This window comes from Crocuta crocuta, unplaced genomic scaffold (assembly GCF_008692635.1).
Source record: "Crocuta crocuta isolate KB4526 unplaced genomic scaffold, BGI_CrCroc_1.0 scaffold124, whole genome shotgun sequence".
Taxonomy (NCBI): Eukaryota; Metazoa; Chordata; class Mammalia; order Carnivora; family Hyaenidae; genus Crocuta; species Crocuta crocuta.
Window position 1 is genome coordinate 1,538,445 of NW_027551573.1, and position 19,730 is coordinate 1,558,174.

A 19,730-nucleotide genomic window follows, 5' to 3' on the forward strand; every position below is an offset into this window, starting at 1 on the left:
GGACAGTTGGACAGCTTGGACTTCATTTCTGTAATAATGTATTCGTGGGTGTTGAAGTCCTGGAGTATTAAACAAGTTTTTAAAAGATCCACGTTGACTTAAATGTTTCTCTTCCTTGGAATTCCTTTTTTTTTTTTTTCTCCTTAACAGAGACTGAGGTATTAGACCCTTGTCTTTGGTCTTTGTCCCCATTTGTTCCAGATCAGATGGTAAAAATTCCTGGGATTCTTTAGTGACTTAAGTACTAAGTTTACAGGGAATGGCGACCAATGTTTGCGATGACAAAATATGATGAGACTAAATTAACTTTCTGTTTTCTGAAACCTGTTTCAGCAACTATACCAGATCCTGACAGACTTTGATATCCGGTTTTATATGTATGAGCTACTGAAGGTAAGTGGCATTCATAATAAGCAGTAGATTCTTTCAGGTGTATTCGTTAAAAGAGAAGTTTTTGAGAAGACAAAGAGATCTCAGACAGACTCTTGACACTTAGACAATTTAGTGAAGTTAGAGTTTTGTTGTTGTTGTTTTAACTTCACTTAGATCTCTGTTGCAGGATCTTTACATAGAAGCTTTCTCAGTGGGACTGAGAAGGATGGCCAAGTCAAGAGATACTGGGGACATTATACCAGAAATCAGAACCACTTGTGTAGCTTCTGCTGGCCCTTGGATTTTCTTTTTGCTGCTTAATTAATACTATTGTTTTTCACTGAATAACAAATCACCCCAAAGCTAATGATTTTAATAATTTTTTTTATTATTTCTCATAATTCTGTGGGCTAGCTGGGTGAGTCTTTTGGTCTGGGTCAACTTGGCTGAAGCACGTTGGTCCAGGATGGCCTAGTTCACATATCTGGGATGGCAGCTGGCAGAGCTCAAGGCTTGTCCTCCAGGGGGTTAGTCTAGGCTGCTGCTTCCCACAGTGGTCGCTGGCTTCTTAAAAGCATGAGAGGGCAAACTTTGATGTGTAAGCACTTCTCAAGCGTCTGCTGGTATAAATGTCTACTAAGTGACCTAGTGGCCAAAGCAGGTCATGGGCCAGGCCCAGATTCAGAGGGTGGCGAAGTAGACTTTTTGATGAGAGAACATTGAACAAGTCCCAGTGTGGAGGGACATGCGTAATGGGTTGGTAGGCATTTTCAGCCTTCTTTCTCTTGCCACCTCTCATAATCCCCTTCCCAACCTCCCCTTTGGCCCTGACTGACCTTGACATGCAAGGAGAGGTGATGGAGGGTTGGTCTTTCTAGGAGACTTAGCAATCCCAAGATGGAAATTTTGAAACATTATTGGTTGGTGGAGAAATGATCTTTTTTAACTTGTCTAGGTAAACACATAGGTAAAGACTTCTAAAAAGGCTTGTAAAATGGGGTAGATGAATGGTTCCTAAGTTGTTTTGGGTCATGGATCACTAAGAATCCAATGAAAACATATAAAACCCCTCCAAAATGCCTGTGTAGATATATAGTATTATCTAAAGTTTTATGGGGGGGTGTAGTTCTCAATTCAAGAACCTCTGGAAGAGTAGAGATGACTAAGTTATTGAAGAAAACTGTCAAGATTGAATTTTGATGGGATTGTGAACAGTTGCTTGAACAAAATCCCAAATTAAGGCTAAGCTTTAGGGAATGGAGGTTTGAAGAACTGGCTCTGTGAAGTGAATGTGTTTCCTTACAAGCATTTGCACAAACCACATGTCATTGGTACCAAGGTGGTGGATTTAGGTTGGTCTTTCTTTTGTCAGGAAGATCAGAAACACGTGAGGGTAGAGCTTGGTGTACCACACAGTTGTCCGTGTCCTCTGCAGACCAGAACTGAAGGCCTTGGTGAGGAAGCGGTTTGCAGTGCTGTGGTCTTGTGAGCTTCCAGGCTAGCTCCTTTCCCGGAGGCTCTTTCCAGAGAACCCCATGCAGTCCCTCAATGAGAGCTATGATCCAGATCTGTCACTTGGTTATTTTTTTAAGTAAGGTGTTAAGATTTTGTGGTTTTCACTTAGTGCACACCAAAGGTGAAGACTTAGAACCCAGCACAGTTGTCCTTAGATCGGGTAAAGACGTCCTGATGACACGGTCTTCGCAGCCTGGTGACTCAGATGGTACCCTGTGTCAGATGTCCCTTCTGCTTTCTGGAGGTAGCTAGGCAGTAAGGGCTTGCTTTCTGCTAATGAGGCACAGAACCCCAGATGAAGCTTGAAAAATGTCTTTCATGCTTAATGGTCAGATAATACCAGATTTTAAAACTGAAATAACTCCCCCAAGGAATTTAAAAGTATATCCGTAACTCCACAGAGAATCTGACTAGTGAACTTGGCTAAAGAATTAATTCTTTTACTGTACTTGTTCATCCTTGGCTTTCCTCAGATATTTCTTCACATCCCAAGTATTATGGTCCTAATTAGTTCATTCCTTTGGGCGAAGACTAGGCAAAATAACAGAATCAGCACTTGCTAAATTTTGTCTTTGGGGGAAGAAATGGGGAGGAAGTAGGGGAAATATTTAGCTTCTACTGAAAATGGAAGAAACTGAGGTGGAGGGCTATTGAATGGTTGCTGGGTACACAGTCTGGTCCCCTGGTTCAGATCCAGGGAAGTCTGTCCTCAGGAGCCCTGGTTTCATAAGACATCGCCACAAAGCCACTGTGGAATCTTGCAACAACTGTTGTGAAACGAAACAAAGGAAAAAATTAAATTGAAGTAGAACTTCCATAAATGAACAAATCTTAAGTGTACAGGTTTTTGGATTTCCTGTAAGTAAAAACCTTCACCATACATGCTACTATGCTGTTCAGTATATAGTAGCTTTTGCCCACAGGTAGCTACTTAAATTTTAATTAAAATTCATAGTTCCATTGCTTAATCACGGTAGCCACATTTCATGTATTCAGTGGCCTCATGTGGCTGGTAGTTGCCATGTTGGGCTGTGCAGATATCTAGAATACTTCTGTCACTGCAGAAAGTTCTGTTAGGGCAGGTCAAGAATATTATACGTAAGTGAAAAGGCTCTCATATGCCCCTTCTCTTCAGGATCCCCTCCTCTGAAGATAATGTCCTCACTTCTACCACCAAGTTTAGTTTTGCCTGTTTTTAACCTTCATTTAAAAAAACATCCTCTGTGTCTGGGGAAAGCAGGATTTGCTTGTTCCCAGCATATGGATCCTAGGGATCATTTTCTGACTTACACATTCTCTCCCATGTAAAAATGCCTAATCCGGTGCTTCACAACCAGGTCAGTTTGGCAATATGTGGAACCATTTTTGGTTGTCACAGTTTGGAGGAGTGCTGCTGGCATCTGGTCAGAAGAGCCCGAGAAGTCTCATAAACATTCTGCTCTGCACAGGACAGCTCCCTGCGACCAGGAATCCCTGGTCCAACACGTCAGCGGTGCTGAGATTGAGAAACCCTAATCGTGTCCCATGGAAAATGCTACCAAAAGCACTCAGTGTCAAGCACGTAGTAGGTACCACAAGATGATGGATTGCTGCGATTATTGTTACTCAGGGAGTAACGCTCGAGTAGGCTACAGTGCTTTTTGAGACAAGCCAAAGTGCCTAATTTGAAATTTATGAAAATAGTCACTATGTTAGAAAAGGAGATTTAGAAGCAAATTTTTGCATTATTGAACCCAAAAAACAAACTGCTTGAAGAAAAAATAGGCAAAAGATTTGAATCAACATTTGTCCAGAGAAAATAGAGAATGACCAGTAACACCTGAAAAAATGTTCAACTTGGATTACTAAGAGAATACAATTCAAATCCACGATGAGATCCCCCTTCAAACCTGTCAGAATGGTGGTAATTACAAAGATTAACCAATGACCAGCGCTGGCAAGGATGTGGAGAAACTGGAGCCTTCGTACATTATTGATGGGAATGTAAAATGGAGCGGGCATTTGGAAAGACATTCGGGAGATTCTTAAAAAGTTTGATATAAACTACCATACAGCTCAGCACTTCCACCCCCAGGAATCTACGTGAAAGGAATAAAAGCCTTTGCTCAGAGACCTGTGTGTGAGTGTTCATAATAGCTGACAATTGGAAATAGCTCTGGTGTCCAACTCGTGCGCCCATCGAGTGGAATACCACTCAACAAGAAGAAAGTAATGGAAGAATCTCAGCAACATGCCGAGCAAAAGAAGATGGACAGAGTGCTGAATGTTGTATTTTTTGCTTCATGTCCAGAAAAGACAAATCTGTAGTAAACAGAGGTTTGTGCTTAAGGCTGAGGTAGGAGGTAAATGGGAATGTGGCTTGATCACAGGCAAGCTAAAGGGAAAGTCTTAGGAAGACAGTAAAGACTGGATTATGGTAAATGGTTGTACGACCCTATAAAGGTGCTAAAAAAAAAAAAAGTATTGTACACTTAAAAATCTTGCCTGCATATCCTTGATCTTTTAGGAAGCAGTATACCTCCCTTATAGTAAAAACATAATGTTTCTTTTTCAAATTTTTAAAATGCTTCACACACCATCAGATCATGATCTGAGTCAAAGTCGGATGCTTAACCTGATTAACCCAGGCACTCCCAGTATATAACTCTTAAAGGCCAACAGGCTCAGGGATTGCTTTTAAATTATTTTTTGATGTTTATTTTTGAGAGAGAGTGTGTGCGAATGAGCAAACAGGGGAGGGGCAGAAAGAGGAGACAACTCAAAGCGGGCTCCAGGCTCGGAGCTGTCAGCACAGAGCCCGATGCGGGGCTCAAACCCACGAACTGTGTGATCATGACCTGAATGACCTGAACAGAAGAGAAGTCAACACTTAACCGACTGAGCCCCCTAGGCACCCCTCGGGGATTATTTTTAAAGGAAAATACTAATACTAGAATACTTGTTAATCTTAAAAGTCCACATGGGACACTTGTCTAAAATACAAGCCACATCGAACAGTATGTTTAGATATTCTTCTTCCTATCCACAGTGACTCTTATGTGGCATTTGAACCCCCTTTGAGAAGTGACTCTAGTGGGTTTCCCAGATCTGGTTTTAAACCTGTTGAACTAGACCAACAGACTGATGTATGATTTCTAAATCTAGGTGGCTGGTGAAGTGTTACCAAATACCAGTAGGAGGAGTGTCCAGAGCGTCTCTGTCTCCTCTTTAACATAACCCCCTCTCCACCAGCTGCCAGCATAGTGGGCAGAGAGCAAGGGATGCCTTCTGACCACGTTCATTCTCGTTACAGACCACAAGCTGCACTTTGGGAGATACTCAAGTCATACTATCACAAATACAAATATGCTTGCATCAGGGGTTGGTAGACGGCTTGCTTACTCTTCTCTGTGCTTTCTTATCTAATAGGCTCTGGATTACTGCCACAGCAAGGGAATCATGCACAGGGATGTGAAACCTCACAATGTCATGATAGATCACCAACAGAAAAAGGTACCATCGCGGCCAACAGCAACAAGTCTTTCCTTGGAAGGCTTAGGGCACACCAGAAAGCCAGCCAGTACTGAGGTGGTACTGGAGACCCATGCTGTTTCCTTGTGTTACCATTACTTCTGAGTCTCCAGGCAGAAGTATAGTACACGAGGAAAGTAGACAGCTGAATCTAACTATAGTCCCTTGTTTATTTTGGTCATGGTTTTCTGGAGGGCCTCACAAACTACAGCTCATGGTTTCTCCTTCTTTTAATGACCCTCAGACCAATCTGCCTAGCCTTAAAAGTACAGTTCTGGTTGTCCCTGATTGGTGAGTAAATGAACCAGTTACTTAGATTAACGAAAACCTGGAGCAATGCATCGATCCTGGACTGGGGTGTACATCCCTGACCTTTCCGTTGTGGTTAGAGCTTACAACGGAAGCTATTAATGATGGGGGAATGTGTTACACGTGCAAGCGCTGTGGAGGCAGAAAGAAAAGCTTAATCTTTATTCATCTAAAGAGAATGAGAAGTCCAGGATAATTTATACTTTCAAAAAGAAAAAGCACATAAGATTCTGAGTGCTCTGCTCTAGAAATGACCTCTCCCACAGCTGCCCAAAGTGTAATTTTTGCCATCGTGCTTGCTGACATTTTTCACGTGGCCCACGTAATCGTTAGCCAGTATGATGTGGCCTTGTTCTAAGGCACAGGCGTCTAGAACTCCGCTGCTTTATACGTTCAATTTCTGTCATGTTTGTAGCTGCGACTGATAGACTGGGGCCTGGCAGAGTTCTACCACCCTGCTCAGGAGTACAACGTCCGTGTAGCCTCGAGGTACTTCAAGGGCCCGGAGCTGCTCGTGGACTATCAGGTAAAACTGTTAGCCACGCACCTGTGCATTCAGGGTGTGTTGCCTTAGTGCTTCTCCTCATTTGCTGTTTATTGAGTCAGTTGGGATACAGTCAAAACCCCATCCTGAAGTGATAATTTCAGATTTTTCTCAATGATTTTTTTTTTCACTTTGACTTGTAAAATATGTGCAAAGGTCAACCTGAAGACTAGAAATTCAGATCTGAAAAATGCGTTAGTAACACCCTTCACTGACAGGCCAACCTTACTTTCCTCAGATGTATGATTACAGCTTGGACATGTGGAGTTTGGGCTGTATGTTAGCAAGCATGATCTTTCGAAAGGAACCCTTCTTCCACGGACAGGACAACTACGACCAGGTGAGCAAACACTAGCCCCTCCCTGTGTGGGAGCAGGTGCCGAGAAAATCGAGTCCTTTGACAGGGATGCTACCCTTAAGCCACCAAGTATCGTTGAATGTCTGCGCATAAGTTTTCCTTCAGGGTAAAGAGTTTCATGAAATGCTGTCTGTGGTTATTGGTCCCCAAACATACAGATGAAGCAATATTACACCCAGCTTCCCAAGTGAGTCTGTGGAGCAGACACTCCTTGTCTTAATAAAACTAGATTCCAGTCCTTAGATGATGCCCTCATAATCGTCAGCTTCTAGGCTATTGTCATAAGGTGTCATTTTAAAGGCAGTTTGGAAATATGCTTTCTGTGAACATTGTGTCCTTGGGTCTGCCGCCTGTCAGCCCCAGGCTCCAGTCTGTGTCTGGCCCCTGGAGATGTAGTGACGTGGAAGTCCCCTGGTTCCTTGGGATAGCACCTCGCTGGCTTGCAGTGAGCCCTGTGCTCAGTGATTTGGTCAGTTTGTTTTGTGTTTCAGCTTGTTCGCATTGCCAAGGTTCTGGGTACAGATGAGCTGTATGGGTACCTGAAGAAGTATCACATAGACCTAGACCCGCACTTCAACGATATCCTGGGACAGTAAGTAAGAGAGAGGGAGAGAGAACAATGAGGGTTTTAACTTACCCCATTTCAGAAGTGGGAATGTTCACTGAAACCTCTGGCTAATCATAGCAAAACTGAAATATATTTATTTATTCCCATGTGTATTTTTTTAACTTGTCTTTTGAGTGCTCTTTGGGCATTGTTTACATGTGTCTTTTGATCGTCGTACTTCTCCAAGAGATAGTGTGTCAATCAGTAAAAAATTGAAGGCAAAATCCTATTACAGAAACCCGCTTTCTGGTACAGCATATGCTTATTTTAGATAGCTGTGATTCTTCTATAAGTGAGAGAGTTATAATTTTTTCTTACTCGGTATAATGGATTTTCTATAAGATAGCAAATTTGAAAGCCTATTTTCAGGTACAGTGCAGTAGCGTTGAAAAGTAAATGTACTGACAGTTTTCAAACAGTGTTTGTTGGAACCTCTCTGTTTCTGAGGCTACCTCTCTAAATATTTCTCCTGAACAACAAAAAATAACTGTCATCTCTGCCTCACCAGAATTGACTAAAAGCTTGAGGCATAAAAAACGATCTAGAAAGGTGCCACAAACACTAAATCAGATGTAGAAATTAGAGCTAATTTTATTTATCAGTCACAGAGCACAGTTTTTATTTCAGTATACTGCGAGTGTACCTGTTGGGGGGGTGGGGGGCAGGTACCAGTGAGTGAGGTTTCTCGAGCTTGGAATCAGTGCATTAGTCTAAGATGTTGTTGCCTTTAGCCCTAATACATCAGGGTCCATGCTTAAGTTCAGAATGCTGTTGCTTCCCTTTTCTTCTCAGACATTCACGGAAACGCTGGGAAAACTTTATCCATAGTGAGAACAGACATCTCGTCAGCCCCGAGGCCCTAGATCTTCTGGACAAACTTCTGCGATACGACCATCAACAGAGACTGACTGCCAAAGAGGCAATGGAGCACCCGTACTTCTGTGAGTCTCCAGGGACTGTTTTCAGGGGCATAACTTACTGAAGGAAAAATACTTCCTCTCTTTATCTTTGAGATCAGTCAAGAGAATTGTAGGTACTTGTATTGAATCGTCCTTAGAATTTGGCCTCATTAGTTCTAGACTGTTGAGACACCTTTGCAGTTGAACTGCAGAGAGGTTTGCTTGTTCACTGCCTTAGCTCCCTTGAGTGCCGACTGCAGACCGATCCCTTACAGATCACAGGTATCTAAAATTTGTTTTCAAGTGTAGATATTTGTATGGAAACCTAACCAGAGGTATTCTTCCCCTCAAAAAACCAAGTAGTTAGTTAAAAGTGAGAAGGTGACTCTAGTATATTTGCAAAGAAGGAAGTGAGTTAAATAAATAAAAGGAATTTGAGGAAAGGAAAGCAGGTATGCAAGGACCTCACTAAAATCCCACCTGCATTAAAGAATTTTTAGGTCTCAGTTCAAAATATGTGTGTGTATGTATTCACTGCATGTGGTCGCTTACTGTCTGTGTACGTATAGTCCTCCCNCACCCCTCTCCCCTTTCTTGGTGGCAACGTGAGATGATTTAGTCCAGGGCACATAGGAGACTGGAGTTAAAGGTTACGGTACCCATCTCTGTTGACGCTGAATCGAGAAGACCTTCAGCCTGTTGCTTGGCCAGTATGCTATCTTCCCTCATCCCCTCCACCGCCCAAAGGTTCTATCCTTCAGTCTTCTAGACCTCAGACAAGTGCATCTCAGATGTCCTCTTTTCCAGTTTCTGGCACAGCAAGCTGTTTTTACCCTTTTGAGTTAGATCAAACTAAGAATTCCAGTGTTTTATAGTAAGTAATTCATGATTCATCTACTTTTCTGAATACACAGCTCGGTTAAAAAAAAAAAGTGTTTCAAATAACTGTTGCTTGAAATTAATAGGTTTTCTAATGGCTCTTTTCATTCTCCTGCTGCTCCAAAGTGCTCATTAGTGCACATGATTTGAAGAAATTGGGGGTTGGATATGACAGTATTCAAGGAAAAGAACACACAAGAAAATCAGTAGTAATTTTGAACAGTGGGAAGTTAGTGTTTCTGGGCGTCTTTTTTCCATGGGCCTCAGAGATTGAACTTGCCTTTTGAGGGAAGTCTGAGAGTTCACTATAGGAGCAAATTCCCCTGATCATTTTTCGAGGTCTGATTTTTCTATAACCTTTGTTCTGTCATTTGTTTTCATATTTTAATTTTTTAAAGAAATTTATTAGTGTGAGTGGAGGGAGAGACACCGGGAGGGGGGAGAGAGAATCCTAAGCAGGCTCCACACTGTCAGTGCAGTGCCCAACACGGGGCTCAAACTCAACGAAACTGTGAGATCATGACCTGAGCTGAAACCGAGAGTCAGAGGCTTAACCATCTGAGCCACCCACGCTCCCCTAGCTCTGTGATTTCTGTTGCCCTTCTGACTCTGTCTTTCCCACCAGTCTGTCTCTCTGTCTCCCTGTGGAAGGGGGTCTGTCATGATGGTGTGTCCCACATGTAGCAGGCCTGATTGAGCTGACTTGCGTCCTGTTTCCTTGCAGACCCCGTGGTGAAGGAGCAGTCCCAGCCTTGTGCGGACAACGCTGTGCTTTCCAGTGGCCTCACGGCAGCCCGGTGAAGACTGGGAGGCGACGGGTAATGCGGCATTGATGCTTGCCAATAAAACCAACCAAGCAAACACAAATCTTGAAGGAAACTACAATGTGATAAAAAGAAGTTCTAGTCATTCCTTCTAAATGCAAAGAAGAGTAAAGACCTAAATGTCAAAAAAAAAAAAAAAAAAAAAAAAAAAAAAAATNAAAAAAAAAAAAAAAAAAAAAAAAAAAAACAAAAATTCCCCAGTCCTAGTTACTGCAGGGAGCCGCCGTTCTGATAGTGTGATGATGCACATAGTTCAGGACCTGAGGGGACGCTCCCTTTGGAATGCATGGGAGATGAGAGACTCGGAGTTGTTGTACATTTACCTTTATTTAACAGGAGACCACTGTTGAATTAACCCATTCAGTCAACAAGCTCTGAATATCTGACTTCCTATCTATTCCACTGTGGTCTGGGTTTCCTTTGGTGAGATTCAGGCTCAAGTTTTAGCAAAATGTCAGCAATCTATACTGACGCACCAGCCTCATTTACGTAAAGGAGATATTAAAACAGTGACAGTATTTTTTTTTTTAAGCTCTTTTACAAATTCATGTTTTATGTATTTTTTTATGACATGAGCTCTCTAGGAAATGTACCTCATCCCTGCCGTTTTCTTCTAAGTGTCTTCATTTGGGAGCAAACCGCAGTCACTCTCACAAGGGTCCCCTTTGCTGTCAGAAGGCATCACTTTAAACCTTGTGACGCTGTGTCCAGGGCTGTCTGTCTCCTCAGAAGTTCGATGCAAAGTGCATAACTTGGAGCTCACTGTAACCTTTGTTGATTTGCCTAACCATAAAATCTTATTGCTTTTTTTCCGTGTAGCCTTTTTTTTTCCTTTTGCAGCCTTGTAAGGAAAGCCTCCCCATTTCCCAGCACATACATCCGTGTGTGTGCGTGCCTATTTTAATGCACCTCTCTGAAACAGACTTTTTGGTCACAACCATAGTGAAACCTGGAAAGTCAGTCTTCAGGCAGGCTGGGGAGGGAGAGAAGCATCCTGTTAAAATGTATTTAGGAAAGACCTGTTGGGTGAGAAAAAGATACTTCCCCCACCCACCTTTTGGCCTTTTTTTTTTTTTTTTTTTTTTATCCCCATGAGAAGCAGTTTGCCTCTGTAATCAGGGTGACCTGCGTTTCTGAGCTCCGAGAGGTACCACGTGAATGTGAACGGCCAAGCTGAGTCTTCCTCATGCGCAGGGCCAGGTTGTGTGCAGGGCCAGCCTGCTCCCGGGGACTGAGCAGAGCATCACGCAAGGGGTCTGGGGAGGAAGCTGGAGCTTGTAGAGCAAGTGTCGACGCTTGGGATCCGTGGCGCTAGCCTTCATGTTAGCAAAGGAAGCTAGATTCTGCTTTCAGAAGTTAAAAAAAAAAAAAAAAATAGGGCTGATTTCATCTTGGGGACTTGTCACCAGCCTGGTTTGCAGGCAGTCCCCCCTCACCCCGGCTGCAGAGCCATGCCACAGCTGTGGGGACTTGACAGCTAGGCCAGAACTGGGGGTGTCTACCCACGTCATACTTTAGGATTTCTTTACTAACTATTTAATAATGCCATACATTTTTATAAGGTTAGATTGTGTGTTTGAAGACATCTGTTTACATTCCATATTCCAATAAAATCATATTGGTATTGATAGCAGGTCCTATCTCTACATGTAGATTCTGTTCTTATTGTTTGGTCGGTGGGGATTTAAAATGCAAATAAAACTCTTACTAGAGTTGAGCTCACAGATTAAAACTTAAAAGACCCCAAAGGCAGGAAGTGCGTTCAGTTAAGTTTCACATGCCGATACTGCGCCTTCTGTATACTGACGTGTGCATCTGTTCTACCTGAAAAGCCAAGCCGAGGCGTGAGCTCTCGGCTCAACCTGTGTTGACGCGGTAGGCAGCAGAAGCCTTCTGATGTGCCCCTTGAGGCAGCACTGCTGGTGATTATCAGGGAGATAGATGTACCACTCTGTGTCTTTTTTGCCCCCTACCTCTTGTCCCCCCCTTTGTCACCCATTCTTTCCCCTCCCACCTTTTGTTTTTTTTTTTTAAGTTGCCTGTTTGGACCAGGCACGGAGAGCGTAGTGGAGGGTCTTGGTGAAGTAGCAACCTGTTCTTCCCCTGGAGTTCCCTTGAGCCAGTGAAAGCCTCTGGAGGTGTATAGTCAGGGATGTGCCCCAGCCTCTCTCTGTTGATGATGACTTAGTAGGTGCAAACATCGCTAACCTGCCTGCCCAGCAGTTCCAACACCAGAACCATTCTTCCTTCTCATGGCCACTCTACTTTTCCACCACCTATGCTCTTCTCTTCCTGCCTTAGCATTGCTGAGTTTCAAATGCCTGCCCCTGAGTCTGGTCTTGACATTTAGTGGGCTGGCTGGCTGACTTTAGGTGGTTCTTTCCTAAACTGAAGTGAGTCCAGTCCAGACCTTTTCTCTTCTTGCCCATCTCCAGAGCCAATCTGTGTCCTGACATACCTAGCTCCCCCAAGATTTCAGAGTGCTTACCTGGGTTAGGAGATGGTCATGGAGAGTTCAGGGCAGGGGGCCAGGGATGGCAGGAGAGAGAGAGAGAGAGGGGGAGAGAGAGAGAGAGAGAGAGAGAGAGAGAGAGAGAGAGAGAGAGAGAGAGAGAGAGAGAGAGAGAGAGAGAGAGAGAGAGAGAGAGAGAGAGAGAGAGAGAGAGAGAGAGAGAGAGAGAGAGAGAGAGAGAGAGAGAGAGAGAGAGAGAGAGAGAGAGAGAGAGAGAGAGAGAGAGAGAGAGAGAGAGAGAGAGAGAGAGAGAGAGAGAGAGAGAGAGAGAGTGTGTGTGTGTGTGTGCGCGCGCGCGCGCAAATAGAAGTCTATTCTTATGTTTAGACTAAGCCAAGGTAGATTTGCCCACCCGCTATCCTTTTTGATCAGCATGTTATTTCTTAAATTCATCTCAGTACTTTTTATTAGGCATCTTGTTCGCTTTGTTACCTTATAACAGGTTAAAGTGCCTATGATAAGGACTTAGTTATTTCCTAAAGAAAAGCAAAAAACGTGGGGAACAGGGTAGTGTTACACTATCATCTCAGGTACTGCCTGTGTTCGACAACATAGGCCTGGTGTGGTGAGAAGAGAAAGTTCCTATGCCAAACACCGATCGGTCTGTCAGTGCCGATTGGCCACAAGTGAGCATAAGCGCGAGGCTTTGCTTCAGCTGACAAGTCCCATGGCGAGAGCAGAACTGAAACACCAAGTGATATTTTCATCTGCAGTTTGCTCTCCCCTGGATCATATCAGCTGCCTGCTCTCGTCCTGTCCCTGTGGGAGGTGACTAGGTGGGAGAAGCCAAGTGGACACTGCAGACCAGCACTCCTCGGGTCGTCTCACCAGCTAGAGTGGTGCCATTGGCGGCTCTCAGAGGCGCCTAAATACTGGCCGCTGTGCCAGGTCTAACAGACATTCTCTAGCACATTGCCGCTCACAGGGCTCAAAGCTAGTGCATTCCCTTGCGGAGAAGGAAGGGACTCAGACTGCTTGGATGGAGGAGACAGAAGAGCTTGTAATCCTTAGGGGCTCAGGGAGGAGGTGGTCAAAGGAAAGGGAACCAGTAAGAAGAACAGTCAAGGGGTAGGTCTTGAGGAGGGAACGCGACCTCTTGAGAGTGTCAGGGGGCACCACCTTCATGGGGTGGGATGTGCCCTGTGATGGGCACTGCCCCCTGGAGTGGTCCAGCGTGGCTGGAGGGTGGTTCCCTCAGGCAGCTGCCGAGTCCCAGAGAGAGCTGGCGGCCGTGGCCTCGGTCCGCACCCACTCAGGGAAATGACTTAGGTTCTCCCAGGTGCTGCATTGAGGATGGAAGCAAAACTGTTTTGGAACACAGGCAGCAACTGGAAGAATTTTTATATATGCATTGAAGTGGTTCAAAGCCCACTTAGCAGTTTCCCTTAATGCCAGTTCAGACTGAGCAATTGGTTTAGAAACCTGCATTCCTGCATGAGCACCCGCAGGAGAAAGCAGACTTCCCTCCTACAGATGAATTGGGGTCGATCAGAGTTAATTGAGTTCATTGAAACAGAAACCCTTCCAAAAGCAGAAGCAGGGTGCACAGGAGCACACGAGAAGCCAGAGTTTTTCAACGAGCTTAAGTCTAAGATGGCATAATGTCCTGCTTTTAAAAATTAACCCCAGGGTGGGAGTGGGGGAGGGGAGGTGGCGGCAAAACATCTGGCTGAGAAAACCGTTAATAACATGACACTTTTGAGCTCTATGGGTGTGTTCATGGAAACGACAACAGGCAGGTGTTGTGGAGGCTGGGGGACGTGACGGGATGGGTTACACAGCTGATGCCATGAGTACTTTTGTGTAGACACTCAACAATGTGCTACAGATGTGATACGTAATCCTGGACTGCATGTATTGGGGATTGTTTGGAAAAAAAAACTTTCATTGAATCAATAAATTAACAGTTTTGCACTTGCTGGCTTTTCTTGCTGTAAATGGTGACTAAGAGGTTGGGACAGACATCTGGACACCCCGGTGGAAAGCTTGGATAAATCTTCAAGAACCGTGGAGCCAACCATTTCCTTCTGTATGCAGAAGAGCAAGACTGCCTGGGTTGTGATTCCTTGCAAATGACCACTTCAGACACACTTGGCTACCTCTTTGTATCACTGGATGACCAATGTCTGATTGATGTGCTGCTGCCCTTAGAGGAAAGACAAGTGCCATGTTAAATCTCGTTTTCATAATAAAAACGTTGATAACCACCAGCTTCTCAAGCGGGAGACAAGCCACTGCTATGAGGCCCTTAAACTTGTATTTCCTGTCTCTTGGGGGAGAGGAGGGGCAGACCTTGAACTGGAACGATGCGTGTTACGGGGGTTGCAGTTAATCACCACCTTCGTGTGGAGCTGTCCTTTATCAAGAGAGATGGGACTGGAGTGGTGTCATGTGGGGCTTGTGCTGTTTCTTGGTACTTGCTCCGGAATCACCCTCCTCAGGCACCTGCTTCCGGGATTGGCCCGCTGTAGTGCACAGCTCTAACCTTTGTGGCTGAGCGTTGTGCATCTATGAACACCCCCCCATCCCCTGTCCTTGCGTCAAGAGCAGGCACACGCTATTGTGTGTCTGCATTTATCAGGTGGTGGTGTCTGATTAGTGCGCTTCTCATTGATGGGATCCTCGGTGGGGGTGGACGCTTGCAAATCAGTCACTGCGGTGCTTAAAGGCAAATAGTCCTTTCTTGAACCTCACACACCTCGCGGCCTTTTTCAAAAACGTAGAACCCTTCCTTTACCCAGAGAAAGTTCTCATCAAGTGATGTTTCTGTGACAGCTTCTCCGGGGCACAGTCCTTTGTCTCGTCGCTGTAGTGCCGATCTCTGAGACACTGCTTCTAGAATTCTGCCGGCATCTTACCACCCACTTCATTGTGTTGGACGTGGAAGGGAAAATGGGGTTTTCAGGCCATGCCACACAGCTGCTCCCAGGGGAGAGTTAAAAATATTTGAGCTCCCTTCTTGCTCTTGATTAGTGGACTAGGTACTCTCCTTGTGTAAATACAGCCCCCTGATTATGAGTCCTGAGACATCCTCGGTAGGTGGGGCCAGGGCTGATGGGGATGCAGAGTTGGACTATTGATCCTATCGCTCAGCTTGCTCAGAATGGTCGAGAAGCCTCAGTGCTTCTAAATCCACATTTGGGACCCAAGAGGCAGGAGGAGACTCGGGCGCGTGTCCAGAGCTTTCCCCTCACCCTCCTGGAAGGCCGCGCCTGAGACCGCCTCTGCTAGTGGTGATCACAAGAGGAAGGAAGAGGGTATTACTCGAAACCCAAGACCGTAAAGTTAGTTCTTACGAGGTTTTCCACACAGTGGCGTGGGACAGTCAAGCTTGCACCCTGTTCCCAGTGCTCTTCGAGAGAAGGAAGCCACAGGCAAGTGGAGGCCTGTCCTCCCTCCGGGTCAGATTGATTAATGCCGTCTTTCCCCTCCTCCCATCTCTTTCCCCAGGTCTGTTGCGGTTCCTCCCACTTTTCCATAAGCAGAACAAGAACCAAATCAAACGTCTTAACGTGTGTAGAGCGATCACGTTCCGTGAGCAGACACAAAATGGTGGCAGGTTTGGCGAGCACGAACCAGACCAACCGAAGGGCAGCCCACCACCGTATTTCAAACCTCACTTCCGAATGTAAAAGGTTCACACGCCTTTGGCTTCCTGTTGACTTCCTCCTGACCCAGAAAGCATGGGAAATGTGAAGGGTATGCAAAATGGTTGTTGGTTACTGTTGCTCCCCCGCGCCCCTTGACTCGGCCTGTGGCCGCCTGTTTTTCCAGCAGACCACGTTAACTGGCCGACCACAGACTCCACAGTGGGGAGCGGGGCAATATACGGCATGACGGGCAGTTACATATTATAATTTTAAAAGTATATATTATTGAATAAAAGGTTTTAAAAGAAATGTATGGAGAGTTTTCAGTGTGGAAGGGGCCGTTAACCAAGACCCGTGGCCACAGAGGACCGAGTGAAATGGAAGAGCAGGTTCTAGCCAGAGGAAAGCAGGGGGAGTCCCAGAGGTGAGGAGGGCCGGTGGTAGGGATGCTCTTGACCAGGGATGGGGAGTTGAACAGGTATGTGAACTAATCGTGGGAATGGGGCAAACCTCAGGTGACCAGTAGACTGGGTGAGCCAGGAAAGCCATGTTTCGCCTTGACCCTTCTAACCCAGTGATCAGGCGGTAGACAAACATCATCTCCAGTGACCTCCGGAAGATGCCTTAGCCCCTTCTATGCTTTTGTTTTGCTGGTGTCCCCGTAGTTTATTCCACTTCCCCATCTTGCCCCTCTGCCCCGTGGCCCCTTCTGAAAAAGCATGTTAGCTTGGAGGCTGGTGGAGTCTGCTGTCCTCCCGCAGGGAAGGGGTCTGCTTCGGGTGGCGTTCGGAAGCTCCCGTGAGCTGGAAGGAAAAGTGCCCGCTCCGCTGTGAGAGACGGTGCCGTGCAAGCACCGGTTGTAGCTGTTGAGTGAAACAGAGGAAACCTGCTTTACAAATGAGCCTTCCCTGGCGCCCTCGGGCCTGCCCTCCGAGGACAGCTGTGCCATGGGGAGGTGAAGGCAGCCATAACCCAGTGGCCGGCCAGCTTGGCCTCTGGCTGCAGCCCGCGTCCTCCCACAGCCTGTAGAGAGCAGAGGCGACGGGCAGACCCAGACGCCCAGGTGGCTCAGGGGCGCCCACTATTCTCCGCACAAGCCACTTGTTCCCACAACATTCCTTCTTCTGTCTTTGCTGCTTGTCCTGCACAGGTGACTGTGGGAACGCAGGTGTGGACACTCACAGTTTCTGGAGCAATTGTGGGGGGAAAGCAAAGAGGCCCCTCGGGGTCACCACGGCGTCACAGTGGCCCCTGGAGCAGCTTCTGTCGTATCCGAGCAGTTCCACAGGTGTGGGAGCCCGAGACAGTGCCTGCCCCCCCGCCCCCGGACACCAGCGAGGAGGGCCCGCAGGCCCACCACCGGCAGACTGTAAGGCCGACAGGACACCGAGTGGATGGACTTGGGACTTTCCAGCACCATCACTGGCCTGGTTTTCTCAAGCAGGCACTCTCACGCTGCCGCCCTTTTGACTCAAGGCTCTGCGGATTTCTCTTGGTCTCCCAGGTCTCTGGGACGGCACCTCAGTACCTCATTATAACGAGCCCGTCCCCAAAGATCCTGAAGACGTGGTGCTTTGTGCGTACGTGTTTATCTACATCGCACGTTACCTCCGTGGTGACCCGCTGGCATCTGAGAGCCTTCCCGGACCAGAAGGGTCTCTTCGGAGGAGATACAGTTGATTGACTTGGGAATTCTTAGATGCCATGCAGAACTCGAATGTTCGCTCCCCATTTACCTTCCCAGCCAAGGCGCTCTCTAACTTCCCAGTGGGAAAGTCTTGTTTTCCAGAAACCTCTCAAGCGTATCCGAAAAGTTTCTTTTTTGTGGATGATTACTATTGGGTGGGAGAGAAGTTGTAGAATGAAGGGAAAGGAGGAGTTTTTGCTTAGGCTTTTTTGACCTTGAGAGAAGGGGACAATGGACCTGCATACTCAAAACCAGTCTTATAACGCTCATCCACAAGGTGCTTGGAAATTCAGAACATCAGTTCACATCTTTCAAGGGCCCTGCTTGTGTTTAGGTTGTTTAAAGTAATGTTTGAGTTTTCTGATTACCAAAGTAATTATGTGTTCATGGTAAGGAATTCTGAAACCCTTGTCCCAGCATGTGCGTACATGTGCATACACAAACATACACACACACATACACACACACACACACACACACACACTCTTTCCTCCCTTGGAGGTAACCATGGTTAAATTTGGTGTATATCTTGTGATTTTTTTCCTTTGCATTTACTAACATTTAAAAATCATAAGGATTTTTATTTTTTTACAGAAATGTAACCAAACTTCACATTCTTTTTTTTTTTTTTTTTGCAACTTGTGCTTTCACTTAGTTGTGGCATTTTTACTGTTAACCTGTATAGACCTACCTCACCCCTTTTTGTGGCTGCATGGCGTTCCATTGTGTGACGTACCACAGTTGAAGCAGTCCCTTCCTGGTGATAGACTTTTACCGGTATTGTTACCAGTATTGCTGCAGTGAGCAAATCTGCACATACATTTTTATACAGTATGTGTGTTTGTGAGATAAGATCTTAAAAAGGAAGCACTGTGTCATATGTTTTGTTTTAGAAAGGGCATTGCTATGATTCAGAGAAAGCAGACTTTCCTTCCCTTCTCTCACTGGCTTAGGTTGGAACCGTGATGCCTTTAGTCATGGAATTCTTATCAGGCTCTGTTAGGCACTTGGGACATGGTGCTCAGAGTCTGAGCTTTCCAGGGAAACAGGAATGTTTGAGGCCTGAAAAAAAGAAAAGGTGTTGGTGCTAACGTAAGAAAGTTATGAAATAAAAAACTAATAAATGTAATTATATGTCTTTCCAATCCCATGAGCTTCATTGTTCTTTGCTTTAAGAGAGAGTTTTCTTGGGGCGCCTGGGTGGCTCAGTCAGTTGAGCATCCTACTCTTGCTTTCGGCTCAAATCATGATCCCAGGGTCGTGGAATCAAGCCCACCATGGCATCAGGCTCCACGCTCAGTGTGGATTCTCTCTCTCCTTCTGCCCCTCTCCCCAGCTTGTGTTCTCTCGTACTTTTTAATTTAAAAAAAATTAAAAATATTTTTTTGGGGGCACCTGGGTGGCTCAGTTGGTTAAGTGGCCAACTTTGGCTTGGGTCAGGATCTCATGGTTCATGAGTTCGAGCTCTGCAACAGGCTCAGTGTTGACAGAGAGCCTGGAGCCTGCTTCAGAGTCTGTATCTCCCTCTCTCTCTGCCCCTCCCCTGCTCACGCTGTCTTTCCATGTCTCTCAAAACTGAATAAACATGAAAAAAAAATTTAATGTATTTATTTTTTATCGGGGTGCCTGGGTGTTTCAGTAGGTTGAGTGTCCAACTCTTGGTTTCGGCTCAGGTCATGATCTCATGGTTCCATGGGTTTGAGCCCTGCATTGGGCTCTGCACTGCTAGTCCTTGGGAGTCTCTTTCTTTCTCCCTCTCTCTGCCCCTCCGCAACTGGCACTGTCTCTGTCTCTCACAAAACAAATAAATAAACTTAGAGAAAAAAAACTTAACTTTGAAAAAATATATATGCTCATGATAATTAGTGAAGTCACAATCACAAAATCAAATAATTTCAAAAGCAGTTTTTAAAGATCTTTTCAAAAATTACAGGAAAAAGCTTCCCTTAAATATGAAAAATGGCTCCTCTGGCTGCTGTGTTTGAAGTGTTGTGGGGAAGCCTTCAAAAGGAAGCATGCAAGGGGTTGGGGGAGGGGGGAGGGCGGGTGTAGGAAGGACGAGCAGCACTTTGAGGAATATCAAACAAGCTGTTAAAATGTGCATCTCAGACGCATTGTAAAGTG

General features: G+C 45.6%; 1 protein-coding gene across 1 annotated transcript in view; it reads left to right on the top strand.

Moving 5' to 3' along the window:
- CSNK2A2 (casein kinase 2 alpha 2) overlaps positions 1-16,228 on the top strand; it is a 53,854-nt gene extending 37,626 nt beyond the window's left edge. Inside the window, exons 6-13 of the mRNA XM_077751281.1 lie at positions 334-393; positions 5,296-5,379; positions 6,122-6,232; positions 6,489-6,590; positions 7,100-7,200; positions 8,008-8,156; positions 9,718-9,811; positions 15,780-16,228. Coding sequence (XP_077607407.1) covers positions 334-393; positions 5,296-5,379; positions 6,122-6,232; positions 6,489-6,590; positions 7,100-7,200; positions 8,008-8,156; positions 9,718-9,794 — 684 coding nt within the window. The 3' untranslated portion in view covers positions 9,795-9,811; positions 15,780-16,228. The remainder of the gene's footprint in view (positions 1-333; positions 394-5,295; positions 5,380-6,121; positions 6,233-6,488; positions 6,591-7,099; positions 7,201-8,007; positions 8,157-9,717; positions 9,812-15,779) is intronic.
- Positions 16,229-19,730: the final 3,502 nt, after the last annotated feature.